This window comes from Chinchilla lanigera, unplaced genomic scaffold, assembly GCF_000276665.1.
Source record: "Chinchilla lanigera isolate Chin_1 unplaced genomic scaffold, ChiLan1.0 scaffold00032, whole genome shotgun sequence".
In the NCBI taxonomy this organism is placed as follows: domain Eukaryota; kingdom Metazoa; phylum Chordata; class Mammalia; order Rodentia; family Chinchillidae; genus Chinchilla; species Chinchilla lanigera.
In genome coordinates this window covers 14,731,629-14,756,387 of record NW_004955433.1, presented here as the reverse complement: position 1 = coordinate 14,756,387, position 24,759 = coordinate 14,731,629, and the positions used below count along the sequence as shown (strand labels likewise).

The 24,759-nt window shown below is 51.1% G+C and overlaps 1 protein-coding gene across 12 annotated transcripts in view; it reads right to left on the bottom strand.

The window, feature by feature from the left end:
* Positions 1 to 3,648: 3,648 nt before the first annotated feature.
* The window catches only part of Nlrc5 (NLR family, CARD domain containing 5), an 82,467-nt gene continuing 61,356 nt past the window's right edge, over positions 3,649 to 24,759 (bottom strand). For 7 of the 12 annotated variants that reach the window (XM_013516135.1, XM_013516141.1, XM_013516138.1 and 4 more), the window contains 21 exons: positions 23,692 to 23,775; positions 22,824 to 22,913; positions 22,556 to 22,621; positions 21,092 to 21,175; positions 20,927 to 21,010; positions 18,256 to 18,342; positions 17,334 to 17,408; positions 16,541 to 16,624; positions 16,210 to 16,302; positions 14,682 to 14,765; positions 14,041 to 14,124; positions 11,306 to 11,389; positions 9,320 to 9,403; positions 8,937 to 9,020; positions 8,732 to 8,809; positions 8,015 to 8,098; positions 7,858 to 7,929; positions 7,509 to 7,592; positions 5,900 to 5,983; positions 5,518 to 5,601; positions 3,649 to 4,717 (listed from right to left, as the gene is read on the bottom strand). In XM_013516135.1, the coding sequence (XP_013371589.1) occupies positions 4,606 to 4,717; positions 5,518 to 5,601; positions 5,900 to 5,983; positions 7,509 to 7,592; positions 7,858 to 7,929; positions 8,015 to 8,098; positions 8,732 to 8,809; positions 8,937 to 9,020; positions 9,320 to 9,403; positions 11,306 to 11,389; positions 14,041 to 14,124; positions 14,682 to 14,765; positions 16,210 to 16,302; positions 16,541 to 16,624; positions 17,334 to 17,408; positions 18,256 to 18,342; positions 20,927 to 21,010; positions 21,092 to 21,175; positions 22,556 to 22,621; positions 22,824 to 22,913; positions 23,692 to 23,775 (1,765 nt within the window). In that variant the 3' untranslated portion in view covers positions 3,649 to 4,605. Of the gene's footprint in view, positions 4,718 to 5,443; positions 5,602 to 5,899; positions 5,984 to 7,508; positions 7,593 to 7,857; positions 7,930 to 8,014; positions 8,099 to 8,731; positions 8,810 to 8,936; positions 9,021 to 9,319; positions 9,404 to 11,004; positions 11,084 to 11,305; positions 11,390 to 14,040; positions 14,125 to 14,681; positions 14,766 to 16,209; positions 16,303 to 16,540; positions 16,625 to 17,333; positions 17,409 to 18,255; positions 18,343 to 20,926; positions 21,011 to 21,091; positions 21,176 to 22,555; positions 22,622 to 22,823; positions 22,914 to 23,691; positions 23,776 to 24,759 lie in introns of those variants that run through there. The other 5 variants (XR_001234727.1, XM_013516142.1, XM_013516143.1 and 2 more) reach the window with 5 other exon arrangements.

The following is a 24,759-nucleotide window of genomic DNA, read 5'->3' as shown; positions in this document are numbered from 1 at the left end:
CCCCAGTACTGGAAAAAAAAAAAACAAAAAACAAACAAACAAAAAAACCTCCCTAGGTGACTACTGCACAACCAGGGCTGCAATCTGCAATCCGCTCACCAGGGTATGGTCACACTAAACGTGGTCCTCCAGCAGTGCCGTCACTTGGGATCTTCTTAGAAATGCAGAGTCCCAGGGCCCTACCATGCCTGCTGAACCAGAGTCCAAATGTTAACAAGGTGATTTGGTACACCTTCTAGTTTCTGTAACTGTGATTGTGCAGTTTGGGGACACCGGCTTGGCCACTGAATTCCAGACAGCAGAGAGTATTCAGAGCAGGACAGACAAGGCTATTTAAGAGGACGTAAGGGGGATTCTGTGACTCCCATGAGAAAGCTGGAAGTTTACCTGCAGACCATAAGATGGTGACCAAGTGACAAAACAGTACCCTGAGCCTCTTCCAGCCCTGCAGGAAGCACAGGTGCTACCAGCCCCTCACATCCTTGGAGAGAAGCCTCCCAAGCAGACCTGGGAGCACCATGTAGGTCATACTGCTTACTGGTTGGCCATAGCTTTACTGCTCTTTGAATTTTATTTTTTTCATGTATCTATTTAATCTGAGCCTGTTTAGGGGAGAAGGAGGCAGGGAGAATAGCAGCCAAGGCTTCCAAGCAGACAAGTGGCCAGAGAGGACGCTTTTTAATGAAACAAATGAGGACACTTCACATCACCTTGGCGGGGCCCAGTGTGTCTTGCAGTGGTGACCAGACTGTGGTTTATTCAGGGCAACTGCTGGAACTTTCTAAGAGTTTAGAACTTGAGCAGAGATAAGGAGGGAAAAAAAGAGAGAGGTAAAATGGAAAAGTAACAAATGAAAATTGCCCCTGAGCTATGAGCATCCCACCACCACCACTACCATGCTGTATGTGTCACCTGGACTGGGGCACTCTCTGTTTTTTAGACTTGAAGTGCTATCTTAGTTACTTTCTTACTGCCAGGACAAAATCCCTGACAGTAAGAAATCCCACATGTTAAAGGAAGAAAGAAAAGTCACATCCACACACACACAAGATAGCTAAGATAATTGCACTATTTATTTCTATTAGTTCATTGAAAGGAAGTTAGTGGCTATATTGTCTGATCAATTTTGCATGCCTGTATCTTGTAATCTGAGCAACTACTATAAAGATAACAATATGCAATACAATAACCATTGTTAATTTCCTACCTTATTTTGAAATTCTATATCATTTTTATTGTTTTTTTCTCCCTTTAAAATAGAAAAGTAGGGGCTGGGGATTTAGCTCAGTGGCAAAGCGCCTGCCCGGCAAGTGCAAGGTTGTGAGTTCGATTTCTAGTACTGGAAGAAAAACCAAAAACCAATAAAATAAAATAAAATAAAATAGAAAAGTAGGGCCTGGGGATTTAGCTCAGTGGCACAGCACCTGCCTGGCAAGCACAAGGTTGTGAGTTCAATTCCTGGTACTGGAAAAAAATAAAATAAAATAAAATAAAAATGTAATAAAGGAGGAAAGGCTTATTTTAGCTCAGTTTGTAGATGTTTCAGTCCACAGCTGGCTGACTTTTAAGGCAGGGCAGTGTGGCAGAGGGGCATGGCAGAGGATAAGCAGTTCATGGTGTGAAAAGTAGGGGGCAGCCAGCAGCGAGCCTCTTTTCCCTTTTTATTCCATTCAGGCCACAAGGCTGTTGGTTGGGGCCACCCACACCCAGTGTGGGCCTTCCATTATCCATACGCACAGCTATGCTAAGCCAGTCAATCATCACATCCAGTCATCACATCCATAATCTAATAAATATCACACAACCATGATCCAACCACCTCCCAAAAGCCCCGCCTACGAGTGAGTACAGGAGGCTTTGTGGGGACATCTAGACACAAACCGTAACATTTGTCCAGTCAAGACAGCCTCAGCTTTTGAGGGGTGCACAGTCCAGTCTTGGACAAGGAGAGGAGGCAGTGCAACCCCTGCTAGTGTGATGGTGCAACCCAAAGGCACAAGGACACCTTGGTATCATGTCCCAGGAGGGGAGACAGACTATCCGACCCAGGGTTTCCAGGTAACTTTCTTGAATCTTACACCTGCCTACTTTCTCCCTGTGTCCCTATCAGGGCTCACTAGAATAACAGATTTATATTATATATATGTATGGTTTACAATGGCAGCCTGCAGGGTCACGAGTGGAAGAATGCAAAAGGACTGTCTGAGCCTAACAATCCAATCAAAGGTGAAAGACTTGGAACTCACTGTAGAGTCTTGTTGGTAGCCAAAGTACTGGCATTAGAAGACTGAAGAGTCTGAGCGATAAGCCTGTTGGTTGGTGCCACTCACACCCCAGGTGGGTCTTTCATTTCAGTAAATTCATTCAGCCGCACCCAGAACTGTGCTAATCCCATCGGCTGGGCATTTCTTACTCAAGCTGACACAGCAGTTAACTAGGACACTTCCCCACGACAACGAGGCTGAGCCATGACGACCCTGTTCAAGACCAGGTGTTCCCTGAGCCTGGCCCAATTAGAGTGTGCCTCAGCATCACGTGGGTGCTTGCCACTTGGCCGGAGGACTTTTTCCTCGTGTTTGGCAGGAGGCTGGGGGTAACACGGAGGAAGGTAAAGGCCAGGATCAATTCATCTTGGTGAGCCCCTAGCATGCTGGGACCTCCCAAGTTCCTAGCCAGGTGGAAATAGCTCCTGGAACCACTTAACTTTCTGGGTCCAACGCAGAAGGAATTTATTTCTGGAATCGCCAATGGGTCAGGCTGCCCTCCAGTGGTGCTCAGTCGTAACTGCATCCCTCTGGCCTGGCTTTTTATAATGGGGTGGAAGCCTTCCCTTGAACTCTGCTTGCTCTACCATAGGCAGGTGACAGAGTGTTCTCATCTGGGGCACCTCTCCACCCCATAGGATGTCAACCCTCAGAAGGGAAGGGAATTAGTATGTATCCAGTACTGACTTCTTTGGGCCTTGGCACACCTTGCTTGCTTCCCTGATCTCATCCATAGTCCTGTGTGTGCGCGTGTGTGTGTATGTGTGTGTGTATGTGTGTGTGTTACTGACCCACACATAAGAACAGTTCCTTCTTTTAATACAGGTAGTGACATCCTTTCCTGTCTGCAAACTCCAGGCCGTGTTCCTAATGTGCCATACACCTGTGTAAATCCTTCAAGCCAGGAGTCTGCAGACTGCAAAAAGAGGGGGCGGATAGCAGATATCAAGAGAAGGGGGACACGTGGGGCTCAGCAGGCTGTGCGTCCCATCTGAGAGACTGCCACATGGCCCAGAGATGACTTTTGAGAGGGAAGGCTGGACTAGCACTTTGGAGAAGCCGGAGTCTGGATTTTTGTGGGAGAGCTTCCAATTTTAAACACAATTAACTCATAAAATAGTTTAAAGAGTACTCAAGTTAAACAAAAACAGTTTCTGTTGCTTTGAGCTTCTGTAACCTTTACTAGCAGGTGAAGTCTAGAGGGGACGTGAGTTGCCCATAACACGTGATCATTCAAGACAGAGCGTGAACTTGAACTTGTCTCCAGAATCCCAGGCCTGTGCTGCTCCCAGCACACCTGTTGTCTGCCCTGCTCACCAGGCCTGGGGCAGAGGGTGAGCCACTTCCCACCTCAGCAGGGTAGCAGGAAACATCAGACTCAAGGTAGAGGCTGAAAAGCATCCATATTTATTGATCAGACTCCTTGGAGTGCGGCAGGGCTTTCTGTGGTCCCTCTTGGAAGAGCACAACAGCATTGTAAAACATGTGGAGCCCACAGGCTTGCCTGGATTCCTGCTGAGGTAATGCATGGGCCCAGTGGCTTTGCATAACGACCTTTGCCTTAGGGACCTGAATATGCCCCTTACATAGGACAGAATGGGCCCGATCTCTCTCAAGGTCAGGCTGGCTCTACCTGAGCCTGGGTCCAAAGTCCTTGGAAGCTAGTATTGAAGGGGGAATTATTCAGTTTTCAGATGGGGAAACTGAGGCTTGAGGGAGGAGGAAACTTCACGGCTATGTCTCCAGCTTGGCCCCAGACATGGGCCAGACAGAACTTAGACATTCTCCCTCTCCCAGCTCAGGGCAGAAAACTCTCCCTGTATCAGTTGCTCTGGAAATTAATCTATAAATACATATTTTCTTTTACAAAAAAAGTAATAAATTAGCTCTCAGGCTTGCCTGAGGTCATCTGGCAAGCCATGTATCATGTGACATGGACACTTGTGTCATATATAGATCAATGACCATGTGTCCTGCCACTCATAGTGCTAGAACTTATGCCACTGACCATGTGTCATCCCGCAATTCCATGTAATAACACAGGTCAAGAGGTCATACACTCTGCCATGGATGCCCTTAGATGTCATGCACTACCTCATGACACCCTCACTATGCCACATGACTTCACGGGCCACACATGGCATGCACCATGCAGGGTTCTCCTTCAGCCATACCAAGATCTCAGTCCCCAAAATGGTCCTCCCTGAGGACCACAGCAGGATAGACACATCTCCTTTCTGAAGCAGGTGCAGAGCACCAGCTGAGGATCTTTTCCTGGGCTCTCTCCTGGTGGGTGATGTTGGCATCACTTGGCTGGGTCCCAAGGGTCCTGAGGAGGCCATCAATTACCCCAAGGGGCCTGGGGCTGGTTGTCAAAGAAGGCAAAATCCAGCCTGGGCTCCTGGCTCTGCAGATGCTTGGCCACGGCAGCAGGGACAAGGTTATTCCAGAGACTGTGGGCACAGAGATGGGGTCAGGTCCAGGAGCTTCTTACTCCCCCTCTCATCTCTGCCCCTGTCCTAAGTACAGACTGGGAGACGGGGTCCCCACAGGGGAAAGGCCAAACCCAGAGTTACCCGACAGAGGCAGGCAACCAGCACAGCCACCCTGGGGAGATGGTGTCCCCTACAGCCGCCTTCTGACTCCCACTGTCTTCTTCCCTGGGACCAAGGTCCCAACCCCACATACTCAAAGGGCATATTTGTACAAATAAGGAAAACGCTCCCTCTCTTCAAGGTTCTCCACTTCCATTCTCTGAAATTATCCTAATAGACTGGTTTTGATAGAACAAAACACTTTACCACCATCTACTAGAAATCACGTGTGTCTTTGACATGGTGTCCCTCAGGTGCAATGTCCCTGTTTACTGTACAACCTATGCAACTGCAGGAGGGGCTCTGAATATACCCACTACCTTAAGTGCTTTTTATGTGCCAATACAGTGCCTTTTTTTGATGCAGTGCCTTTTATACTAATTTTATATGTTCACAAAGACTCTGAGATAGATACTATCATTATCCCCATTTTACAGATGAGGGAATTGAGTTCAAGAGAGGTTGTGTTGCTGATGCAGTTAACACAATCAGCAAATAGCAGAGCTGGGATTTGTTCCAAGTATGCTTGCTACCAAATTCTTGGTGGAGTGGTCCAAGCCTCAACCCAAGGCTGCCTCTTCCTACCGGGAGTCCCCTTAGATTGTGGGGCTTGGTATGGTCTCTCATCCACCACCTCTGCTCCTCCAAGTCCCCGTTACCGGATGACGTGGACACCGGACCCCTGGGCCAGCCCTTTAGCCAGGAGCCAGGCTCCTGCAGTTGTGATCCGATTCTTCTCCAGGCTTCTCAGTGGATGTTGAAGAAAGGAGAGAGGGAGAGAGGGAGCCATGAGACCAAGAGAGGGACTTCCCTACGTCCCTGCCCTAGGCCAGGAGTGGACACACCCTTCCCACACTCCTGATACCCAGTTGTGCAGCTGGAAGGCTAAGAGCTAGAGCCCAGGATAACTAAGCTCAGCAGGGGTGTGCACAACTCCAGTAGGGCTTTCTGGGAGTCTGAGAAGGCCCAGTGGTCTCTGGGCTTCCCCCAGAGCACAGGCCACCCCTTCAGTCCACCCTGCCCTGGGGTGTCCCCTCATACTCCACTCTCTTCAGCCGGCCCATCCGTGGCAGAACGTGGGCCAGCTCGGCGGCTGCCTCATCCCCTAGGAGATTCCAGGACAGCCTGCAAGGCAGGAGGCTGAAGTCAGCAAAAGGGGTGAGAGCAGTGAGGTCCAAGGATGGCGAGGCAGCAGGTGTGGAGCCGGGAGCCAATGGGGCCAGGATGTGTGTGCAAACACAAGCGAGACGGCCTGTCAGGGCACTCGAGCACCTTCCCCTGAAGGCTTCAGGCACAGGTGCCCCCCCAGGGGCCCTGTTCTCTAGAACACAGGAACCATGTCTACACCGTCGTGACACACACTTCCACCACATGAGCTTCGTCACGATTTTTGCCACATCCATGTACCTCCCATATTATTATGTGCGTCACATTTTTCTTTATAATTCTCTGCTTTCTTCACTTGAAGAGTCTAATCTTTGCCTGTAATCTCAGTGCTCTGGGAGGCTGAGGCAGAAGGATCACAAGTTCAAGCCCAGCCCGGGCAACTTAGTGATTGAGTGAAACCTTGTTGCAAAATAAAATAAAAAGGGGCTGGGGATATAGCTCAGTGCAAAGGCCTTGGGTTCAATCCCCAGTACTGGGAGAGAAGAAAGGAAGGAAGGAAGGAAGGGAGCGAGGGAAGGAGGGAGGGAGGGAGGCAGGATGGAAAGACAGAAAAAGAAAGAGAGGGAGGGAGAAAGTAAGAAAAAATGAGAGAGAAAGAAACCAAGGAAGAAAGGAAGAGAGAAAGAAGGAAAGAAAGAAAGAAGGAAGGGAATAAAGAAAATGAAACTAATCTTACAGGAAAAATTTATCCCTACTGTCAAGGGATACCCTGTGTGACGGACCTACACACAAGGTGGTTGCCGGGGATAAACAGTGCGAACAATGGAGGTAACTTAGCTGGCACCTGCGTCTTTCTTAAAATGCTGAGTCTGTGCCCTCCTCCTGTTAATTACTAAGCGGGAGGGTCCCCAGCATGGATATGAAAGATGTGTTAGCACTGATCCGAGGCTTCTTCTTTGACTAATGAGAAGCATGACCTTTAGGATGCAAACCTAAAACCAACTTGCAATCACTTGGGCCCTGCACTTTCAGAGGTGTCATTTTCTTCCACACTGTGGTTAGGGTGCCAGCCTAGTCCTGGCAGTCTGGTTCATCCATGACACAGTGCTTCGAGGCCTCAAGCTCTGTGATTGCCAAGGAGGAGCTGGGCATGCCCAGTGACTGGTCAGGGGTCGGAAGTGTCTATCAGCTCTGGCCGCTCCTCAGTACCAGCAGTGGTTCACCAAAAGGAGGCCACATAACCAGGCACATTGGCATGAAAAGGGAGTGTCAGGGGCTGAGAACCCTCAAAGACCATCTGGGCCACCTCCCCTGCCATCCCCCACAGACGGGAAACAGACAGGGGAGGAGGGATGCTTTGCCCAATGTTACCGGAACTTGTGGGGCAAACTTCCTTGAGAGGAGGCTTGAGCAAGAATGATCTTCCCCATCTGCAGATGAGAGGCCCAGCCAGAGAGGAAGGGACAGCTCCAGGCCATGCAGTGGGTGGTGAACAACCCTCAGACACCCACCACCCCCAGCTCTGGCTCCTGGAAGCACTCACAGGATTTCCTCCAGGGCTGGGCAGAGCACGAAGCTGGCAGCGAGGCCTTTGGCAGTCTGGTTGTCAATTTCACAGGAACCCAGGCTGGGGTGCAGAAGGGAATGGAATGAGGGGCTGTGAGAGCCACAGGGTACCTTTAGCGGGACTCCTTCTCCCTCAGCGAAGGCAGGAAGGAGCAGAGTAGCCAGGCCTGGTGCAGGGGCCCTGGGAAACTGCCCATCTCTTGCCCTGGCACCCTCCTAACCCCCTGCCACCCCCATGCTCAGGCCTTTGTCATTTGAAAGGCCCTTCCAGGTGTCAGGGAGAAGGTCTGCTCCTGCTACTTCAGGGCCCCAGGAAAGCCACTTACTCCATCCGCCTGAGCAGTGGGAGCCCCTTGCAGAAATGTGGGACCCCTCTGGCCAGCTTATTCTCTGCCAAGCTGTGGAGAAGGGGAGATCTGTGAGATGAGCCCCCAGACCTTCTCTGACCTGTCCCTCTGTCCAGGCTAGGCACCCCCTACTCACCTGATATCCTCCACATGTGGGGATCCATCCAGGGCCTGGCCCAGGCTAAGTGCCCCTTCCGGGCCCAGACGGCTAGACTGCAGGCTGGGGAGAGGGGAGGGCCTGAGAGAAGCCTGGGGACCAGCTGTGTGCCAGCTTTGCCCCTGGTTGCAGTAGCAGCCTTAGCCAGTCTCTGGTAACTGCCCCCCAGAGTTCCAGCTTTGGGTCTGCGCTCCCAAGTTCAAGGCTGGCTTCTTAATGTACTAGGAACTTTACTCTCCACCCTTCTCCAGGCATTCACTCCTTTCCTGGCAAAGGAGCACATAAAAACCCCAACCCCTCGGGGCTGCCTGGGGCACAGATGAGGCTGTGAACTTGAGCTGGAAATGCTGAGGCTGTGCTGCTTAGTGCTTTGCTCCCACACAGCTCTTCTTTGCTTATTCTCCCTCAGACTGACGCACAGCGTAGGCTGAGCTGGGGCTGTAGCCCTTCCTTTGCACAGGAGGAAACCGAGGCTCAGAAGGGGAAGGGGCTTAGCCAAGGGCTCACAGGTGGCCAGTGCCAGTGCCAGGGCTAGGCAGGGTGTCTTGATTTCCTTGTGTGGACCTCCCACACAGGAAGAGCAGGCAGGAAAGGACTCATGACACGGTCTGGGCTCAGGCAGGGCTGCCTGACTCCAGCTGATCCTGCGCACCCCTCCCCCAACTCCGCATGCACCCCAGGCAAGGGGACACTCACTGTAGGACCCTTAGGTGCTGGGGCAGCTGTTGAGCCAGTGTCAGTGCTGTGGGATCCCCCAAGGCGTTGCGGCCTATCCTGAAGAAGGAGGAAAGGACAGGGGGGAAATGAACGTAAGGTCAGGTGGCTTGCTCTGGGCCCCTGCCCTGCCCGGGGGAGAGGAGGGCGAGGGGCCTGTGGGGACCCCACCTGGACAGACACTCACCTCACCTCCTCCAGGTGCCTGCAAAGAGTGAGAGACTCCGCCAGCGGCAGTCCTCCAGCCAGGCTGATGCCATTTGCTGAGAGGCTGTGGGAGGGGCGGTCATCAAACTCTCTGATTCCGTGCCCACCCCCTCATCTGCAGGGGCCCAAGGGGCAAGCCCCCTCCTCACCCACCTTCCCAGCACAGCGGAACAGAAGAACCCAGGAATAGGGGCCAAGTGAGTTAAGATACCACAGCCAGAGCCAGGAAGTCACCCACCCCACTGTCTGGGCATGGAGGCCGGGGGAGGGAGGCCTTAGCCAGGTGGGCGTGAACCAGGCCCAGTGTCTCCCAGAAGCGCAGTGTGGCCACTGTGGGCCGCTCTCAGCAACCTGGCCACTCACTCTATTTTCCTGAGGCTGGGCAGCCCCGGCAGGATAGCAGCTAAGTGCTGGGCACCGGCGTCTCCAATCTGGTTGTGGCTCAGGCTTGGGGAGAGAAGAGCAAGAGATCCAGAGCCGTCAGCCTGCCACCCTCCACCCTTGTCCACACCCAGCCCTGGAACACAGGAGGCTGACGGCCAGAGGAAGAGCCCAGGTGTGAGGGGCAGCACCCTGTGTGGGGTGAAGACTCCCAACTTCTGGCTTCTGCTAAGATGCTCTTCTTGCTGTCTGACCTAAATCCCTCTTGCTGCAATGGACTCTCTTACATCCTATCTTTGGGTCTCAGAGGTTATCAGCCTGGGCTTGGTTATGCGGTGTGGAAGTGGGTGAAAGGGATGAGTTAAAAAGCAAAGTGCCTACCTGAGCGGCCCCTTACTTTTATCATCTTTCCTGCCAAAGTTGTCATGGAGTTGGGGGAAGGGCAGCTCTCTCACTCCAGTCCCACCAAGCTGGTGGCAGCTCTGAGAGCCTCAGGAAGTGGACAGCAACTAATGTCACCAATGTTGCTCCTATTCAGTCTGGAGAAGGCCTTTCTCAAGAGCTTAAAGGCCTTGGTATGTACTATGCTCAAACTTCCACAGTTTGTAAAACCTGTATACTCATATACTGCTCATGTGAGTCCTGGGGGCAGTGAGCAGAGGGGGAATGACCATCTCCACTCTCCAGGTACAAATAAATGAGGCTCAGAAGTGATCTGTGACTGGCTGCATACTCATACTGACCTGCAGGTAAGGTGGACATGGATCCCAGAGCCCCAGGCTGGGGAACATTCTCTACATTTTTCGGCATTGCCAGGTTTTGCTGTGGGCTCTGAGGCTGGAGCTAGGGTGGTGTGGGTGTGTGGAGTTTGAATACAAATTTTATGTGGGTTCCATGCCTCAGGCCAGGCAGCTCTCCAGGGCTTAGGGGCTGCCATCTGTACAGATGCCAGGCTTCTCCCTGACCTGACCGAGTGGTTCTTGGGCACCCTGACCTTTCCCTGTCCCCACGCGTGAGGAGAAAGAATCCAAGCTAAATGGCCAGGCTACTGGCTCAGCCCTTGCTAAGGACTTGTCAGAGGATTATTTGTGTTATTTTCTTTTTCAAATTAAATGCTGGTAAACTGTCTTCGAGCGAGTGACTTTTGGGTGAAATGACTGATCCCATCTGCCACACCCTCTGAAACTCCAACCTCAATGACCTACTCCTGCTAAACTGCTGGAGTCTGGGAGGGGCCTCAGATAAAACCAGAGCAAAGCTTTGTGTAATTGCTTGGATTGTAGCTACGGTATTTCATATTAAAAACAACAACTCCTCAAGCCATGTGTGGTGGTGTAGTTTTGTAATTTCAGCTACTTTGGAGGCTGAGGTAGAAGGATTACAAGTTTGAGGCTAGCCTGAGCAGTTTAATGACACCTTGTCTCAAAATAAAATTTGAGCCAGGCATGGTGGTGCATGCCTGTAAGCCCAGCGTTGGGGGTGGGGTGGAGACTGAGTCAGGAGGATCGCCATGAGTTCAAGGCCAGTTTGGGTTCAAGGCCAGCCTGAACTACATAATGAGACCCTGATTCAAAAAAAAAAAATCCTTTTTTGAAAGGGCTGGGGATGTAGCTCAGTGGTCCCTGGGCTCAATTCCTAGTATTACAAAAATCAAAAACAAAACTCACATTCACAAAGAATGTGCTGTTTGTTTATCCAAGTGGGCAGGGAATGGAAACCACAGAGGAGTTCTCATTTTACAGGAACCTGTGGAGAACAGTGCACATTAAGGGCTGTTCTGGGACCTGGGCATAAGCCCTTCTGGTCACACGGTGCAGCTGGTGGCACTAGAAGGCGAGAGCAGAGGCACCAACCCAGGAGCTCCCCTGGGAAGGAGGAGGGAGGGTGGGGCGGTGGGCCTGCGCTTCCCGGGTGCTGCCCCAACAAAGCTGGGGGTGTCCTCCCACTTGCTCCCGTGCGGTCACTTACCAGAGGTGCTGCAGGAGGCTCATGTGGCTTAGTCCCTGAGTGAGCATGGCCAGGGTGGAGCCGCCCAGCGGAAGGTGACTGAGGCTGGAGGAGAAGGGGCCAGATGAGCTTGCCATTGCTGCGTGTACGTGTGTGGGTGTGCAAACCAGGTGAGGCCCCTGTACTTAGCATGCATTTCCCAGGGACCTTGCTTCCATCCATGTCATGCAAACTCTGCAAAACAGCCTGCACTGGGAAACACAATGCTGCTTCTCTGCATGGGCCATGGGGGTCACCCAGGCAGAGGTTCTGTTTCTTTTTGAGACAGAGTCTCACTGGCTGAACTTGAGTTCACTATGTAGCCCAGGCCGGTCTTGAACTCATGGTGATCCTCTTGCCTCAGCCTCCCAAGTGCTGGGATTACAGGTGTGCACCACCACGCCAGGCGTGGTTGTTTTTGAGCTACATGAAATTGAAACTAATCATGGGTGACAATGATGCTCCTGTATTGACTATACTAGGCCCAAGATACTGGGAAAGGTGACTCTCACTATGTCATCCATTGTACTTGGAGGAGCACACAGACTCAGAGTGAGATGACAAGCTCACTGTCATCAGCAACAGAACAGGACTGAAGGACTCCCAGCCTCATGCTATCACGGGCTCACACTCCATAAGGCCCCAAGCCGGGCAGGGCAGGGAGACAACAAGGTAGGGCCTGCTTGAAGGCCTTATGGCATACTACTTCACTTAATCCTCACAACATCCGCGGGAAAACAGGACTGCTATTATTATCCTCAAAGTGAAGAAGGAGTCTAATGCACAGAGAGGCTTAGCACCTCACACAAACTCGCATAGTAAGAGGTAGAAACGAGAGGTGATCCCTCTCAGGATTTGCCTAGAACTAGGAGTTTTCCAGGACGTGCAACTTTCAGCGCTAAAACCCAGAGAGCCCCGGTAAACCAGGGGACTTGCTCCTACCAAGAGCTCACACTACATGTTTTGGCTCCTAACCAGGGTCTACCCTAAGCATTCTGCTCCAGATGGACAGCTGGAAGAAACAACTGGGTTTTTTTTTTTTTTTTTTTTTTTTTTTGAGATGGAATTGCTCTATGCAGTTCAGGCTGGACTTGAACTCATTATCATCCTCCAGCCTCAGCCTCCCAAGTGCTGAGGTTACTGGTGTGAACTACCACACCCAACTATAGCTTTTGGATTTGAGGGGAGCTGCCATGGCAGGAGATATTTAGAAATCTGGAACTGGAAGAGGCCCCGGGCACAGAGAATAAATCCACTTCTTTCAGACAAGAAAGGCATCACTGTGCCCACTTTATAGATAGGACAACTGAGGCAGCAGGAAGCAAGAAGTAGCACTGGGTCTGGGAAGTCAGAAGATGCAAGGCTCCCAGGAGGCTCATCTGCAGTACCACCAGCCCCAGCCCTGACTCCTGGCCCGTCTGTTCATATTTGTCAAATGCATGAGTGAGCTAGCGATGACCCTACCTGGCCTCTCACCCCTAAATAAAGCTTCCAAGCAGGGTGGGGAGCACAGGGAAGTCAAAGCAACAGCTCCATGAGAGACAAAGTGGTCTTGTGGTCCAAGGTCTCTCTAACCCTCCCCCCTCTTCCCTTCCCCTCCCTTCCCTACTCTCCCCCAGGACAAGTAGAGAGGAACACAATGGGAGAGTTTCACGGCTATGAGGGAAAAAGTCAAAAGGCTATTTTGAAACTACTTTCGTAACATATGTGACAAGAATCCAGAGAAAAGCTCACAAATGGATTACTCCCGAAAATGTTCTTGAGGAATGTTATTTTTTAGGGATTTTGTGGTCTTTGTTATATATTTTTATAGTGACAGAACTTGGTATATCTTTGGTTATCAGAAAAACAGAGTTAAAAGCAGAAAATGCTGTTAAGTTTTTTGTTATTATTGTTTAGATACCATCTAAACAGGAATCTGTGGAATAGGGCTTGTCTTTTAGACTGAGGCTGTGGCATTTCTGAGAATTTTGTAAACCCAAATCATAGGGGAGAAAAAGTAACCAGTTACCAAAGAAACGACTATAGACAAAAGACAGCGGATATCTGTGGGATTTTCTGCCCAGGGTTTCTTTATCCCTCTTTTGTTAACACCACCCTGAAACCTCACTCTTAGTCCAGGTAATAGGGTGGCCATGTGACCCATACGTGGCCAATGAGAATGTTTTGTGCCCAGAGCCACAATGATTGGGTTGAACATGTGAACATGTGACCCAGGCTAGTCCAAAGGGACTCAATCTGTTGTAGCTGCAGGGAGGTGGGTGTTCCCTTTCCACAAAGCCTGAGACTATGGGACAACCTGGTGGAGAAGTAAGTCAAAATGCGGAGAGAGAGAGAGAGAAGAGAGAGAGAGAGAGAGCACCAATATTGAATCCCTATGTTCAGCCATATCTGAAGTCAACTGCTTGGGTTTTTCCATGACACAAGCCAATAAACTCTTGGCTTGGCTTGATATGAGTTGAGCATTCTGTTTTCTGTGACCAAGCATCCTGCTGGCCCTCAGAGTTGGGTAAGGACAATAAAGGTCTGGGAGGACGTTCAACATTCAGCTCATCCAGGACATTTGCTTGGGTTCACCCAGGCATTTGACAGTTTGTGTTTAAGAAATGCAAAGCTCTTAGGCATACTTTCCATGCCACTCCCTGTTAACCACCACCACTTACTAAATCTATTAACCACCTCCCACAACACCCCCTTACCCTACTGCCACTACTTACTGGAGCCTCTTCAGCCTGTACGTCCCCTTGAGGACCCCTATGAGTGCTTCAGTGCCCTGCTCACCAACTCGATTGTTAGAGAAGCTGGAGGGGACCAAGCAGAGGTGAGGGTTAGACAAGCCTGCCCGGCCCCTCAAGTGCCGCTGAGAGGCTGACTCTGAGTCTATACAGCCTAGTCAGCCTCACTGTCCAAACTTGCTGGAGGCATTCCTGGACCAAGGGTCAGGCTCTGGGGTCTCTATGGGAGGAAATTTACTGAAATATTATGGACATGGCAGTTACAGTTGGCCTGGCTGAGAAAGAATGCTCTGGGTGAAATGAAGGCTGCAAAGAAGCAGCAAGGGCACTATGCTATAATCCTTCTGTCCCTTAGTCCTCTCCATATGAACCTCTTCTTAACAGAGGCAGCAAATAGCCCAGAGTGGAAGAGCGTTTTGCTGGAGGTACCTGGGGTCAGTGGTAATGTTGGGACCAAGAACATAGTGCTCAGCCTTCCTGGGGCCACACCCAGAACTGCTGGGCTGCAGCAGAAGTCACAGGAAGAAGTCTCACTGTCTACCCTACCACAGGTCAAGTATCTTCTCCACCCCCTGCTCTGGGCTGGGCTGTCCCTTCCCGGGTCCCAACACCCTGTAACTCACTCCAGCTCCTCCAGGTGGTGGAAGTGGCCCAGTCCAGCTGCCAGGTGGGTGAGGCCCTGTGTGCTCACGCAGCTGGAGGTCAGCCTGGTGGGGATGAAAGGGCAGCAGGTGAAGCAGGTGTGCTGGGTCTCAGAGCCCTGAGAGCTGGTGGCAGAGGGCAGGGTTCCTGGGGACAGTGGGTAAGGGACACCTTGTCTTCATAAATCTCCCTCATGTGGACAGACTAAGCCTGGACTCTGCCCAAAACCAGTCACTCGGGGAGCAACTTCACAGCCTACACCATGTCGGTACCACCGTGAGGTCTAGCTAGTGCTGTTTGCCACAGCTCGGTATCTTTAAAGCAAATACTGGTTAGCACAAAGATCTGCTGGCCCCTGGAGTTTCTTCTTGATGCAGTCAGTTGCACTGAAAGAAAAGTGGACATTTGGCTCCCTTTGTCCACTGTTATGTTGATAATTGATCCAGGTGAAACTTTCCAGTGGGTGTTAAAGTCGTGTGAAAGTGTGAGGAAGAGCAGGACATTTGCATAGTCTTAAACTATCTCCTCACAAGAGACGCATTAATCACAAGGGAAAAATAATAACTTTGCTAGAGAAGTTTGGCAGACGCCGCCCACACCAGGTGCCTAGCAAGGGACCACACAGACATCACGTGTCCCTGTGGGCGGCACTGAGAGCAGAGCAAGGCTTGTGTCATTCCTGCCCCAGATGTAGTCTCTAAAGCTAAGTGTCAGGAGTCCTCGGAAAAACTCAAGTTGAAGGACATTCTGCAAAATAACTGCCCTGTAAATGTCAGAGACGGTGTCACGAAAGGCAAGGCCCCAGAACTGTTCAGATTGAAGGAGACTAAAGAGCAATGACAATCAGTCAGCATGTGACCTCGGATGGTCTCCAGGACAGGTAAAACATGACAAAGCCCAGCAGCAAATGCACATTACTGGAACAAGTGGTAGGAGCGAAGTATAAACTGCAGTTTCCATAACCGCATGTCACTGTTTAATTTCCTGAACTGTATAATTTTACTGGGTTATGGAAGAGAATGGCCTTGTTCTTAGGAAATGTACTGAAATATTATGGCCTAAGGGGGACATGATTATGCAACTTACTCTCCAATGGTTTAAGGGTGGAGGGAGAAGGAGGGAGAGAAAAAGGAAGAAGAGGAGGAGAGGGAGGAAGGAGGGAAGGAATGAATAAATGTGGAAAAATATTCACCACATGGAATTTGGACAAATAGTGTAAGGATAGTCTCAGTCTTGCAACATTTTATTTGTAATTATTTTTAAGAATAAGGAAGGAAGGAGGGAAAAATGAAAGGGAGAAAGAAAGGGAGGGAGCTTTGAAAGGGAGTAATTTTCTTGCCATGTGGTGATGTATCCATGACTGTATCCCTCTAGCCTAATCTCCAGGATCCCTGTAGCACCCACCCACAGGGGGGGACACAAAGTCCTCTGGCACAAGGCTGCAGACAAACAGAGGTGTGGCATAAGACAGAGGCACTGAGGGCCTAAGGGCAGGTCTGGTGTGCTTACCGGAAGGTCTTCAGCTCACAGAGGGACAGCAGGAGGCTCTGCAGCAGCAGGGAAGTGGCATTGTTGGCATCGCAGAGGTTTACCTGGGACAGGCTGAAAAGGCCCAAGAACATCCCAGAGGATGTCAGCCTGGACACACCTTGGGGCTTATCACATACAGACAGGGAGGGGTGGGAGGGGAGGAACCACTCAGGAGCCCCCTTGTGCTACCCTGGGCAAGGAATGACCCTGTCTTGCACAGGGAGCGAGAACACCCAGACCCCACGTGGCCTAGACGACGCACTGGGGTCGACCAGAGGCCCAGGCCTGGGACGGCGTTTCTGGAGCTGACCTGAGCTGCTGCAGCCTGGCGCATGTCTCCATCAGCTGCCTGACAAGGAGGCTGTGGTGGGTCCCAAGGTCACAGTGAGCCAGCCTGGAGGCAGACAGGGAGGTGGCAGTTTGTGAACACGTGTCCAGTAGGGGTGATACAATCCCTGTGTTCAAGGAGCTTATGGTACAGGGGTAAGTAAGTGTTGGTCAAATGGAATCCCACAGTTTGGTATTAGGCATAAGCAGTGCTGTGAAGGAGGGGTCCAGATGGCACAGCTGGTATGGCTGGTATGTCCACTGCACAAGGGAGGGTACCCAAGGGGGAAGTGGGTCATGCAGGACTCCCGGAATGTATGCATACAGGGCTGCATCCACTCAAAAGAGGTGACATTTTACTTTCCAAAGTGTACTATATGGATTAGAGGTGCTATGCATGCAGGCATCTCTGAACGTGAATAACAGAAAGATTTGACTAAGTGTTGGGGGTCAGTGGGCCTCCTCAAGATGGTGGCATTTCAACTGAGACTTGAAGGATAGAGAAGTATAGCTGGTGAAAGAAGAAGACAACGTGCTGGGCAGAGGGAGGGGCCTGTGCAAAGGCCCTGGGGTCAAAGAGAGCAAGATACTGCTCAAGGAACTAAAAGCTGGTGTGGAGATGACTGGGGCAGAGACCAGGGCTTGGGGTGGAGATGGAGAGGGTGGGCAGCACACCTCACAGGCCATGAAAAGATGACATGAAAAGACTGAGCAGGGGTATGAAAACTATTGGTCAGAAATAGCCACATACCCTCCCCACCACCAGTTGTTCCCACCTGAGGGCCATGGCCTCTGGATTTTCTTCCTGACGAGGAAATTCCAGCTGAACGCAGAGCTGGGTTTCAGAGATGCTGAGGAGGGGGAGAGGCACCGGTGAGGCCCACAGCAGCTGTCCCTTCCCGGCTTGCGACTCCGGCCCCTCTGCTTGGGCCCCTGCCTCCCCTGCCTGGCCCAGCTGTTATGGGAAAGCAGTTGCTTCCTTGAGTCCTGTACACCAAAAATGGTGCCTTTAAACAGTCTGGAGTGACTAAGCTCTGTCAAGGCCACGACGAGCTCCCACAGACACGCAAGGGCTGTTCTGGGACAGTCCAGGGGACGTGGTCAAAGGCCACAGAGGAGCCAGGCGGGCTCATCTGCAGGCTGCATTTGTACTCAGCTCGCTGGCTTTGCCTGAAGGTCAGGTTCACTGGAGGGGGCTGAGGGAGACGTTAAACTATCCCAGGTCCTTCCTGGGTGCCCCTTGGTGGACAGCAGGACTTGGGACAGTAACTGCTGAGTGGGGATCTGATGACATATATGTCAGGGGTGCCAAAGCCTTGCTTCCACCTCCTCCGCGTCACTGTGTCACAAAGGTCAGAGTGACATCTCAGGTCACAAAGCCATGGTATGTGTGTGTGGCAGGGGCTGCTTCCAAGCAGCCAGCATAGGATCCCAGCTATGGCTTCCCGGACTCAGCAGCCCTTTGTCTTGAATCTGGTGCTGCCCCTCTCTCTGCTTGACACTGAAGTCTGACTACTGCACAAGTCCTAGCAAATGTGCATAGCCCCTCACGTATGCCCCAGGAAGTCCTGCCACCTTGGGGGCACAGAGAATTCACCAGTGATACAGCTATTACCCCACGGGACAAGAGACCAAAGGAAGGTCCCAAAGGTCATGAAAAAATGAAGAATTGCAAGAGGCCCTCCTCCATGGACTCACCTTATGACAGTTATGCTGCCGGACGCCTGGGCACAGACTTCTAGCAGGGCAGGCACCCCGGCTTCACCAACCCACGGCTCCTCCACCCTGTCACCAAAAGGGACACACAGATATGCCCCCCGCCCCATGGCAGCACTCAGCACCCTGGGGGAGGGTTATTGCCTGGAGGGGTCTGGAGGCTTTCTGGCCTATTTTAAAACTATACAATTACACAATTGAACACAAGTACAAAAAGGGAAACTTACATCATCCTTATTTCAAGAATCATTTTGCAACAAACCCAAACCCGAAAAAATTTTTTAAAAACAATATTTTTAGATGTCAGAAAAGATCCATATAACATTACATGGCCAAGATAAGAAAACCCAACTGTACATATAATAGGATCCCAATTTTGTATTTTAAAAAGGGCAAAATATAGGAAGAGAAAGATGGAGATAAGGGATAGAAGGAAAATATATTAAGTGTGCATGCATTAATTTGGAAGCAGGATAAAAGAGCTATTTAAAATATCCCTAGTTCAAGGTTATACTGGGTTAGTTCTTTTTAAATACCATTTTTCTCCTTATATACTATTTTTCCTTTATGTTCTTCTGGATTTTCCACAAATTTCTATAGTGAGTGCCTATTACTTTTAGGCTTACTAAAAGATTTATTTATTTATTTAGTCTTTTTGAGACAGGGTCTCACTCTGCAGTTCAGGCTGGCCTTGAACTCACTTTGTAGCCCAGTCGGGCCTTGAACTTGCAGTGATCCTCCTGCTTCAGCCTCCTGAGTAAAAGTTTTATTTTAAAATGTTATTTTGGGTGACCTAGCAGTTCTGGGTAAATACCCCAAAGAATTGAAAGCAGAGGCATAAAGACGTATTTGACTATCTATGTTTATGGCTGTGTCATTCATGAGGTCAAAATGTAGAAGCAACTCACAGGCCATCGAAGATGACTAAACAAGTTGCAGAGGGAAATTCTTGCACATGCCGTGCTTGGATGAACCTTGATGACATCGTGCTAAGTGTAATGGGATCGTTGCCAAAGGACCAACACTGCGTGATTACACTTCTAGAAGCTGTCTGGAACACTCGGATTCAGAGAGACGGAAGGGAGCAGGGATGGGGTTGCCAGGGGCTGGGGGAACGGAGAACGGGAGCTTGTGATCTACTGGGTGCAGTTTCAGCTTTGCAAGACGAAGAGATCAGAAGATTGGTTGCACAACACACGAGTGTACTTACCGCTACTGAGCTGTACATTTAAAAATGGCCAGGAAGTGAATTTCATTATGTGTATTGTACCATAATTTAAAAAATATGATGTGGGGGAACAACGAGATCCCCTGTGTCTCAACATGGGCATTGGGGAGCCGTGCACAGAGATGTCTGAGGAGTCAGATTTTGGGGTACAAATCTGTCAGTCCATCTTAGCAAGGCTTGTGGTCTAGCTTCAATCTACAGAAAAATCAGGGGCGGGCTCTGCGGCGTGGAGATGGTGACCAGGGTCAGAAGCCGGGCAGTCTGCGGCGCAGTGACCACGGCAACACAGGCAGCATCGCCCCTTGCAAATGTGGTCCCTGCCTGCATCCCCATCCAACAGACCAGCTGTCTTATCTGGGGGGACAATGGGGACAGATTAGACCAGGTAACGCGTGGCACCAAGGAATCGTTACTGAATTTCTCAGGTAACCTAATAAAGCTATGATTATGTAGAAAATGTACTTCCTTTTTAGTGATTCATGGTGAAATATTTAGGAGTGATATTTTATGAGGTCTACAATTTACTTTAAAATACTTTAACCAAAAGATGAAAAAAGGAAGCAGACACGGAAAATATGAGCAACTGTGGAATCTAGGTAATGGGATATGCGCTTTAAGATATTCTTTCTACTTTTAGTATGCTTTTTTTCCTGAATCTTTAAAGTTATGGTGAATATACAAGCATTTGTTTTTTTTGGTAGTATGAACCCAGAACCTTTGACTGAGCTACATGCCCATGAGTTTTAAAATTTTATCTCTCCATTCATCTACCCAGCCACCCAGCCACCCAGCCACCTATCCATCCATCTATTTTTAAGACAAGATCTTGCAAAGTTCCCAAATTGCCCAGGCTGGGCTCAAACTTGAATTCTCCTGCCTCAGCCTCCCAGAGTGGTGAGACTGTACCACCACACCTGGCTAGCATACTTAGTTTATGTATGTTTAAGTACATCTGGCCAGGCTGCTTATGGGCAGAGAGCAAAGAATCCCGTGGCTGCAGTGTTGTGTGTGGTGTGGTATGTGCGGCGTGTGTGTGGCATGTGTGTTGTATGTGCAAGTATATGTGAGCATGTGTAAGAGTATATGTGCTATATGTATGGTGTATAGGTGAAGGTGTGTGTGAGAGAGTGTGAGTATGTCTGTAGTGTGTCTTGTGCTGTGTGGTGTATATATTTTTATCCTTGGTTGGATATTCTTTTGGGAACTTTATCTCCTCAAGCCCAAAGCACAGTCTCCAGAAGAGACTGCTCTTCTGAATGACTAGGGGTGACTCTGGGATGGGAGGGCAGGGACTGCTCTGGGTTCAGGAGGTGTAGGGTTCTGGGTATGGGAAATGAGCAGGGTTGTGGTTCTGGGGCCCTGCACTCTGGAACCCATCCAGATGGAATTCATGCCATGGCCCCTCCCATGGCAGGGGAAAGATACCTGAGGTGGAGGAGGCCTGATGGCCGCCTCACCAGGCTCAGAAGGATGGCCAGCTGCTTCAGATCCAAGCCACATCGGGTCAGCCTGGGGACAGACCACAGTCACTGGTGTGGCCCTGCAGGGTGCCACATTTCAGCTGTCCTCATGGGCCAGGCTGTCACTTACGTGAGCTCCGTCAGCTGGAGGGCCCGGCCGATGCTGCTGGCCAGTCTGGGCATGTGCTCCGGCCCCAAGCTGCACTCGCTCAGCCTGAGGGCAGAAGGCCAGGGGCAGAGCTGTGAGGTCCATGTGGGCCACTGGCCTGGCCTCCTCCTAGGCTTCCTGGGGACCTGCTGCGTGGAGCACCGAGGGCAGAGGCCAAAGACGTAGCCTGCCTTGGCGCCTCCTGGATGTTTTGGGGGGACCCCACGCCCTCCAAGAAGGTGCTAGGAGCTGCTTGTGGAGCTGACTCTTCACCCGGCACTGTGCCAGGCCTGACGGCTAGGGTGCTTGCTTGTATGCGGTATCTCATTTCATTCTCATGGCACAATTTAAAGCAGGGAAGCTGATGAGCCCAAGGACACAGCTGGTAAGACACAGGGCGGCTGGGCCAGGCCTCTGCCTCCCAGCCCTGCTCTGAGGCTTCAAAGAGCGGCTGACATTGAGCTGGGGTCAGGGTTGGGGGCAATTTTCTCTCAGCAGGGGTCGAGTGTGAGCAGAGGCAAGAGGCTGTGTGCACATCTGACCAGGCTGCTTATGGGCAGAGAGCAAAGAATCCCGTGGTGCAGAATTGTGTGTGGTGTGGTATGTGCAGCGTGTGTGTGGCGTGTGTGTTGTGTGTTCAAGTGTATGTGAGTGTGTATGAGAGTATATGTGCTATGTGTATGGTGTATAGGTGAAGGTGTGTGTGAGAGAGTGTGAGTATGTCTGTAATGTGTGTTGTGCTGTGTGGTGTATATATGATGTGGGTTGTGTGTGTGGGGGGGAAGTGACTGGCGGGTCAGATTGTGAGGGACAAGAGCAGGAGGATAAGAAATTTGAACTTTATTCCATGGGTACTAGGGGCCACTGAGGAGCTCGTGGCGTGGTGGTCAGGTGTGTGCTGTGAGGATGCTGTGAGTGCCGCGGGTGAAGGCACTGGAGGAGGCTGAGGAACAGGCAAAGTCTGAAGGCCGTGTTCACAGCTGAAGTCCGACCTGCAGAAGGACTGGCCAGGCAGGGGTGGCGGGCTGCTCCAGTGAGCCGGGCCTTTCCCCTTTGTGCAAATGAGCTCACTTAGTCCTCTCCATCGCCCCAAGGGTAGGTTGTGCTATGATCCTATTGTACAAATGAGGGACTGAAATGGACAGGATCAGCCACCCATCCAGTGTCACACAGCCAGACAGTGGCAGCCTGGGATTTATTTTCAGGAGGCTCCACAATTTTAATCAGGAGCCTCAGACTCAAGCTATAGTTGGGAAGTGACTAAGAGGCACACACTGAATGCAAAGGTCCTGCCAGAGACTGCAGGCACCAACCCTGGGCAGTGAGCTTGGAGCAGGCTGAGGAGGAGGAGGAGGAGGAAGAGGAGGCTGGGGCAGGGGCACGAGGTGCCATAGGCCAGCCTCCACTCCCTTTCCCTCTCCTGCCCATTGCCCCACCAGGAATTACCTCAGGGTCATCCCAGCCTCCTCCTGCTTGGAGAAGTGAACCCAGAAGTTCTGCGTGGAGCCCAGGCTGCAGAGAGAGGAGCGCAGAGAAGTGTGTCCACACCATTCTGCGAGGCGGGGGAGACCGGGCTCTCCCACCCCAAGGCACCCGGGCATGGAGGCTGGAGCCCGTGACCCCGCCCAGGGAACCCTGATGCTCAGAAAGCAGTGAGTTGCCCCAAATCACACAGATGGCCAAGCGTGGTCCCCATCAGCCAGCCGCTCCTTACTTCACCGAGGCCTCTCGGACACGTGGGCAGGAGGGCAGTGCCCCCAGCAGGTACAAGACACCTTCCTGAGAGATGCTGTTGTGACTCAGACTAGGAGAGAAAGGAGGCTCAGGATGGCTCTGCCCAGTCCCCTCGCCTCCCCTCCAGCTGGTTTCCCCGAGGTGAGGCTTCCGTGTCTAGGCACCCACTCCATTCTGCAGATGGAGACAGTGAGCCCTAGAGAGCGGCCCAGAAAGGATGCTGCCCCGCACTGGCAGAGTGGCTGGAGCTGCCCTCTCTATGCCTGCCGCTGCCGCTGCTGTGCTGAGGTAGGGGCAGGGTGCTGATGGGGCCCTGCTGCCATCTCCAGCTCCACATGGGCTGAGGACTCTCAGAGCACAAAGCTCGGTTGCCTAGCAACAGGCTGAATCCGTCTCTGGCTGTCAGTCTCCCAAGTTGCTGGGGAGATCGGGCAAGAGTGTGGATGACTTCCTGGGGACCCTTTCCTGCTGCAGGGACATCTGTAAATTCCTGTCACCTAGGGATGGGATGAAGCAGGAAGGAACCAGACAACTGCAAACCCACATCCGCTGGTTAAGGATGAAACATGGCTTCCCTGTCCCAGGGCCAGCCTGGTTGAAGCCATAGCCTCTGTTGCGTGTCTGGCAGAGGATCTGCCCATGGTGGGTATGAGGGAAGGAGGAAAGGACATGTGTGTGTGTGTGTGTGTGTGTGTGTGTGTGTGTGTGTGTGTGGGTTGGGGGGAAGTCCAGGTAAGACTAGTACTTTCTTTCCCAGAGCTTTGTTCCCTGGGGTTCGCTAGGGACACTTTGTAAAGAGGCCCAGGGGAGGCTCCATCCCTCCTGTCTCCAGGCTGCTCCCCACTTACTCAAGCACCCCAGAGATGGGCATCTGCAACAGGTGGTCTAGAAGGCACCTGAGCCCGTCGTCACCCAGCACGTTGGCTGTTAGGCTGTAAGAGACAAGGAGCAGTTAGCAGTGGTCAGCGTGCCTCCTTGGGCTCTGCCTGCTCCTCTTGGTCTGTAGTTCTGGGCCTACTGTCACTGCTACTGACCATGCCAGCACCGGCCGCCATCCCCACCACCACCAGCACCACCAACACCATCACTACTCAACACCACCGCGCCCGTCACCACCACCATCATTTCCGTCACCACTGGAGTCGCCACCAGCTCCCACATTGCCCACTACGGTCTGCTGAGCAGCACCACAGTAAACCAGACCTCACTTTCCCTCTTTGGTATCTGTGGGCTCCCAGGACTCCAGCAGGCTTTCCAGAGTTAGAGAAAGAACAATTAGTTTTGCCCCTGCCCCCAGCCTGGGTCGGCTGGGAGCCACAATTTCTGAACAAGAACAAATTCAGGGGAATAAAAAAGTTTAGAGAATGCATTTACCCAACAGATTTGTGATTTAATTTGGGAGTTTGGTATCTATCTGAAGCTGTATCTAAGTGCTTTCTGATTTCCCTTCCTCGTAGCATTCTGTGCTTTAGCTACAGTTTCAGAAACAACATAACCAGCGTGCCCTCAACGTCTGAATTTCCTCCCACATCTTTGTACTTCCGAGGCTTGTTTATTTTATCTTTTCCTGAGATGTTTCATTTAAAAATTGCTTTGTCTCATAAAACCACTTAATAAGATGACCTTTAAAATAAGAAAAAAAATCCCTGTACAATGAAAAACAGAAAAACTCAGAGGCATATCATATGGCTCATTCATCTTGCTTTGAGATACATGATTTCATCAGCCACATTTCTCTCTTGGCCACAGCTCAACAAGAATTTAAACTCCTTTCCTTTCCTTTCCTTTCTTTCCTCCCTTCCATTCCCCTCCCCTCCGCTCCCCTCCCTCCTTCCTTTTTCTTTCTTGCTCTTTCTTTCTTCTTTCTTTCTTCCTTCCTTTCTTTCTTTCTTTCTTTCTTTCTTTCTTTCTTTCTT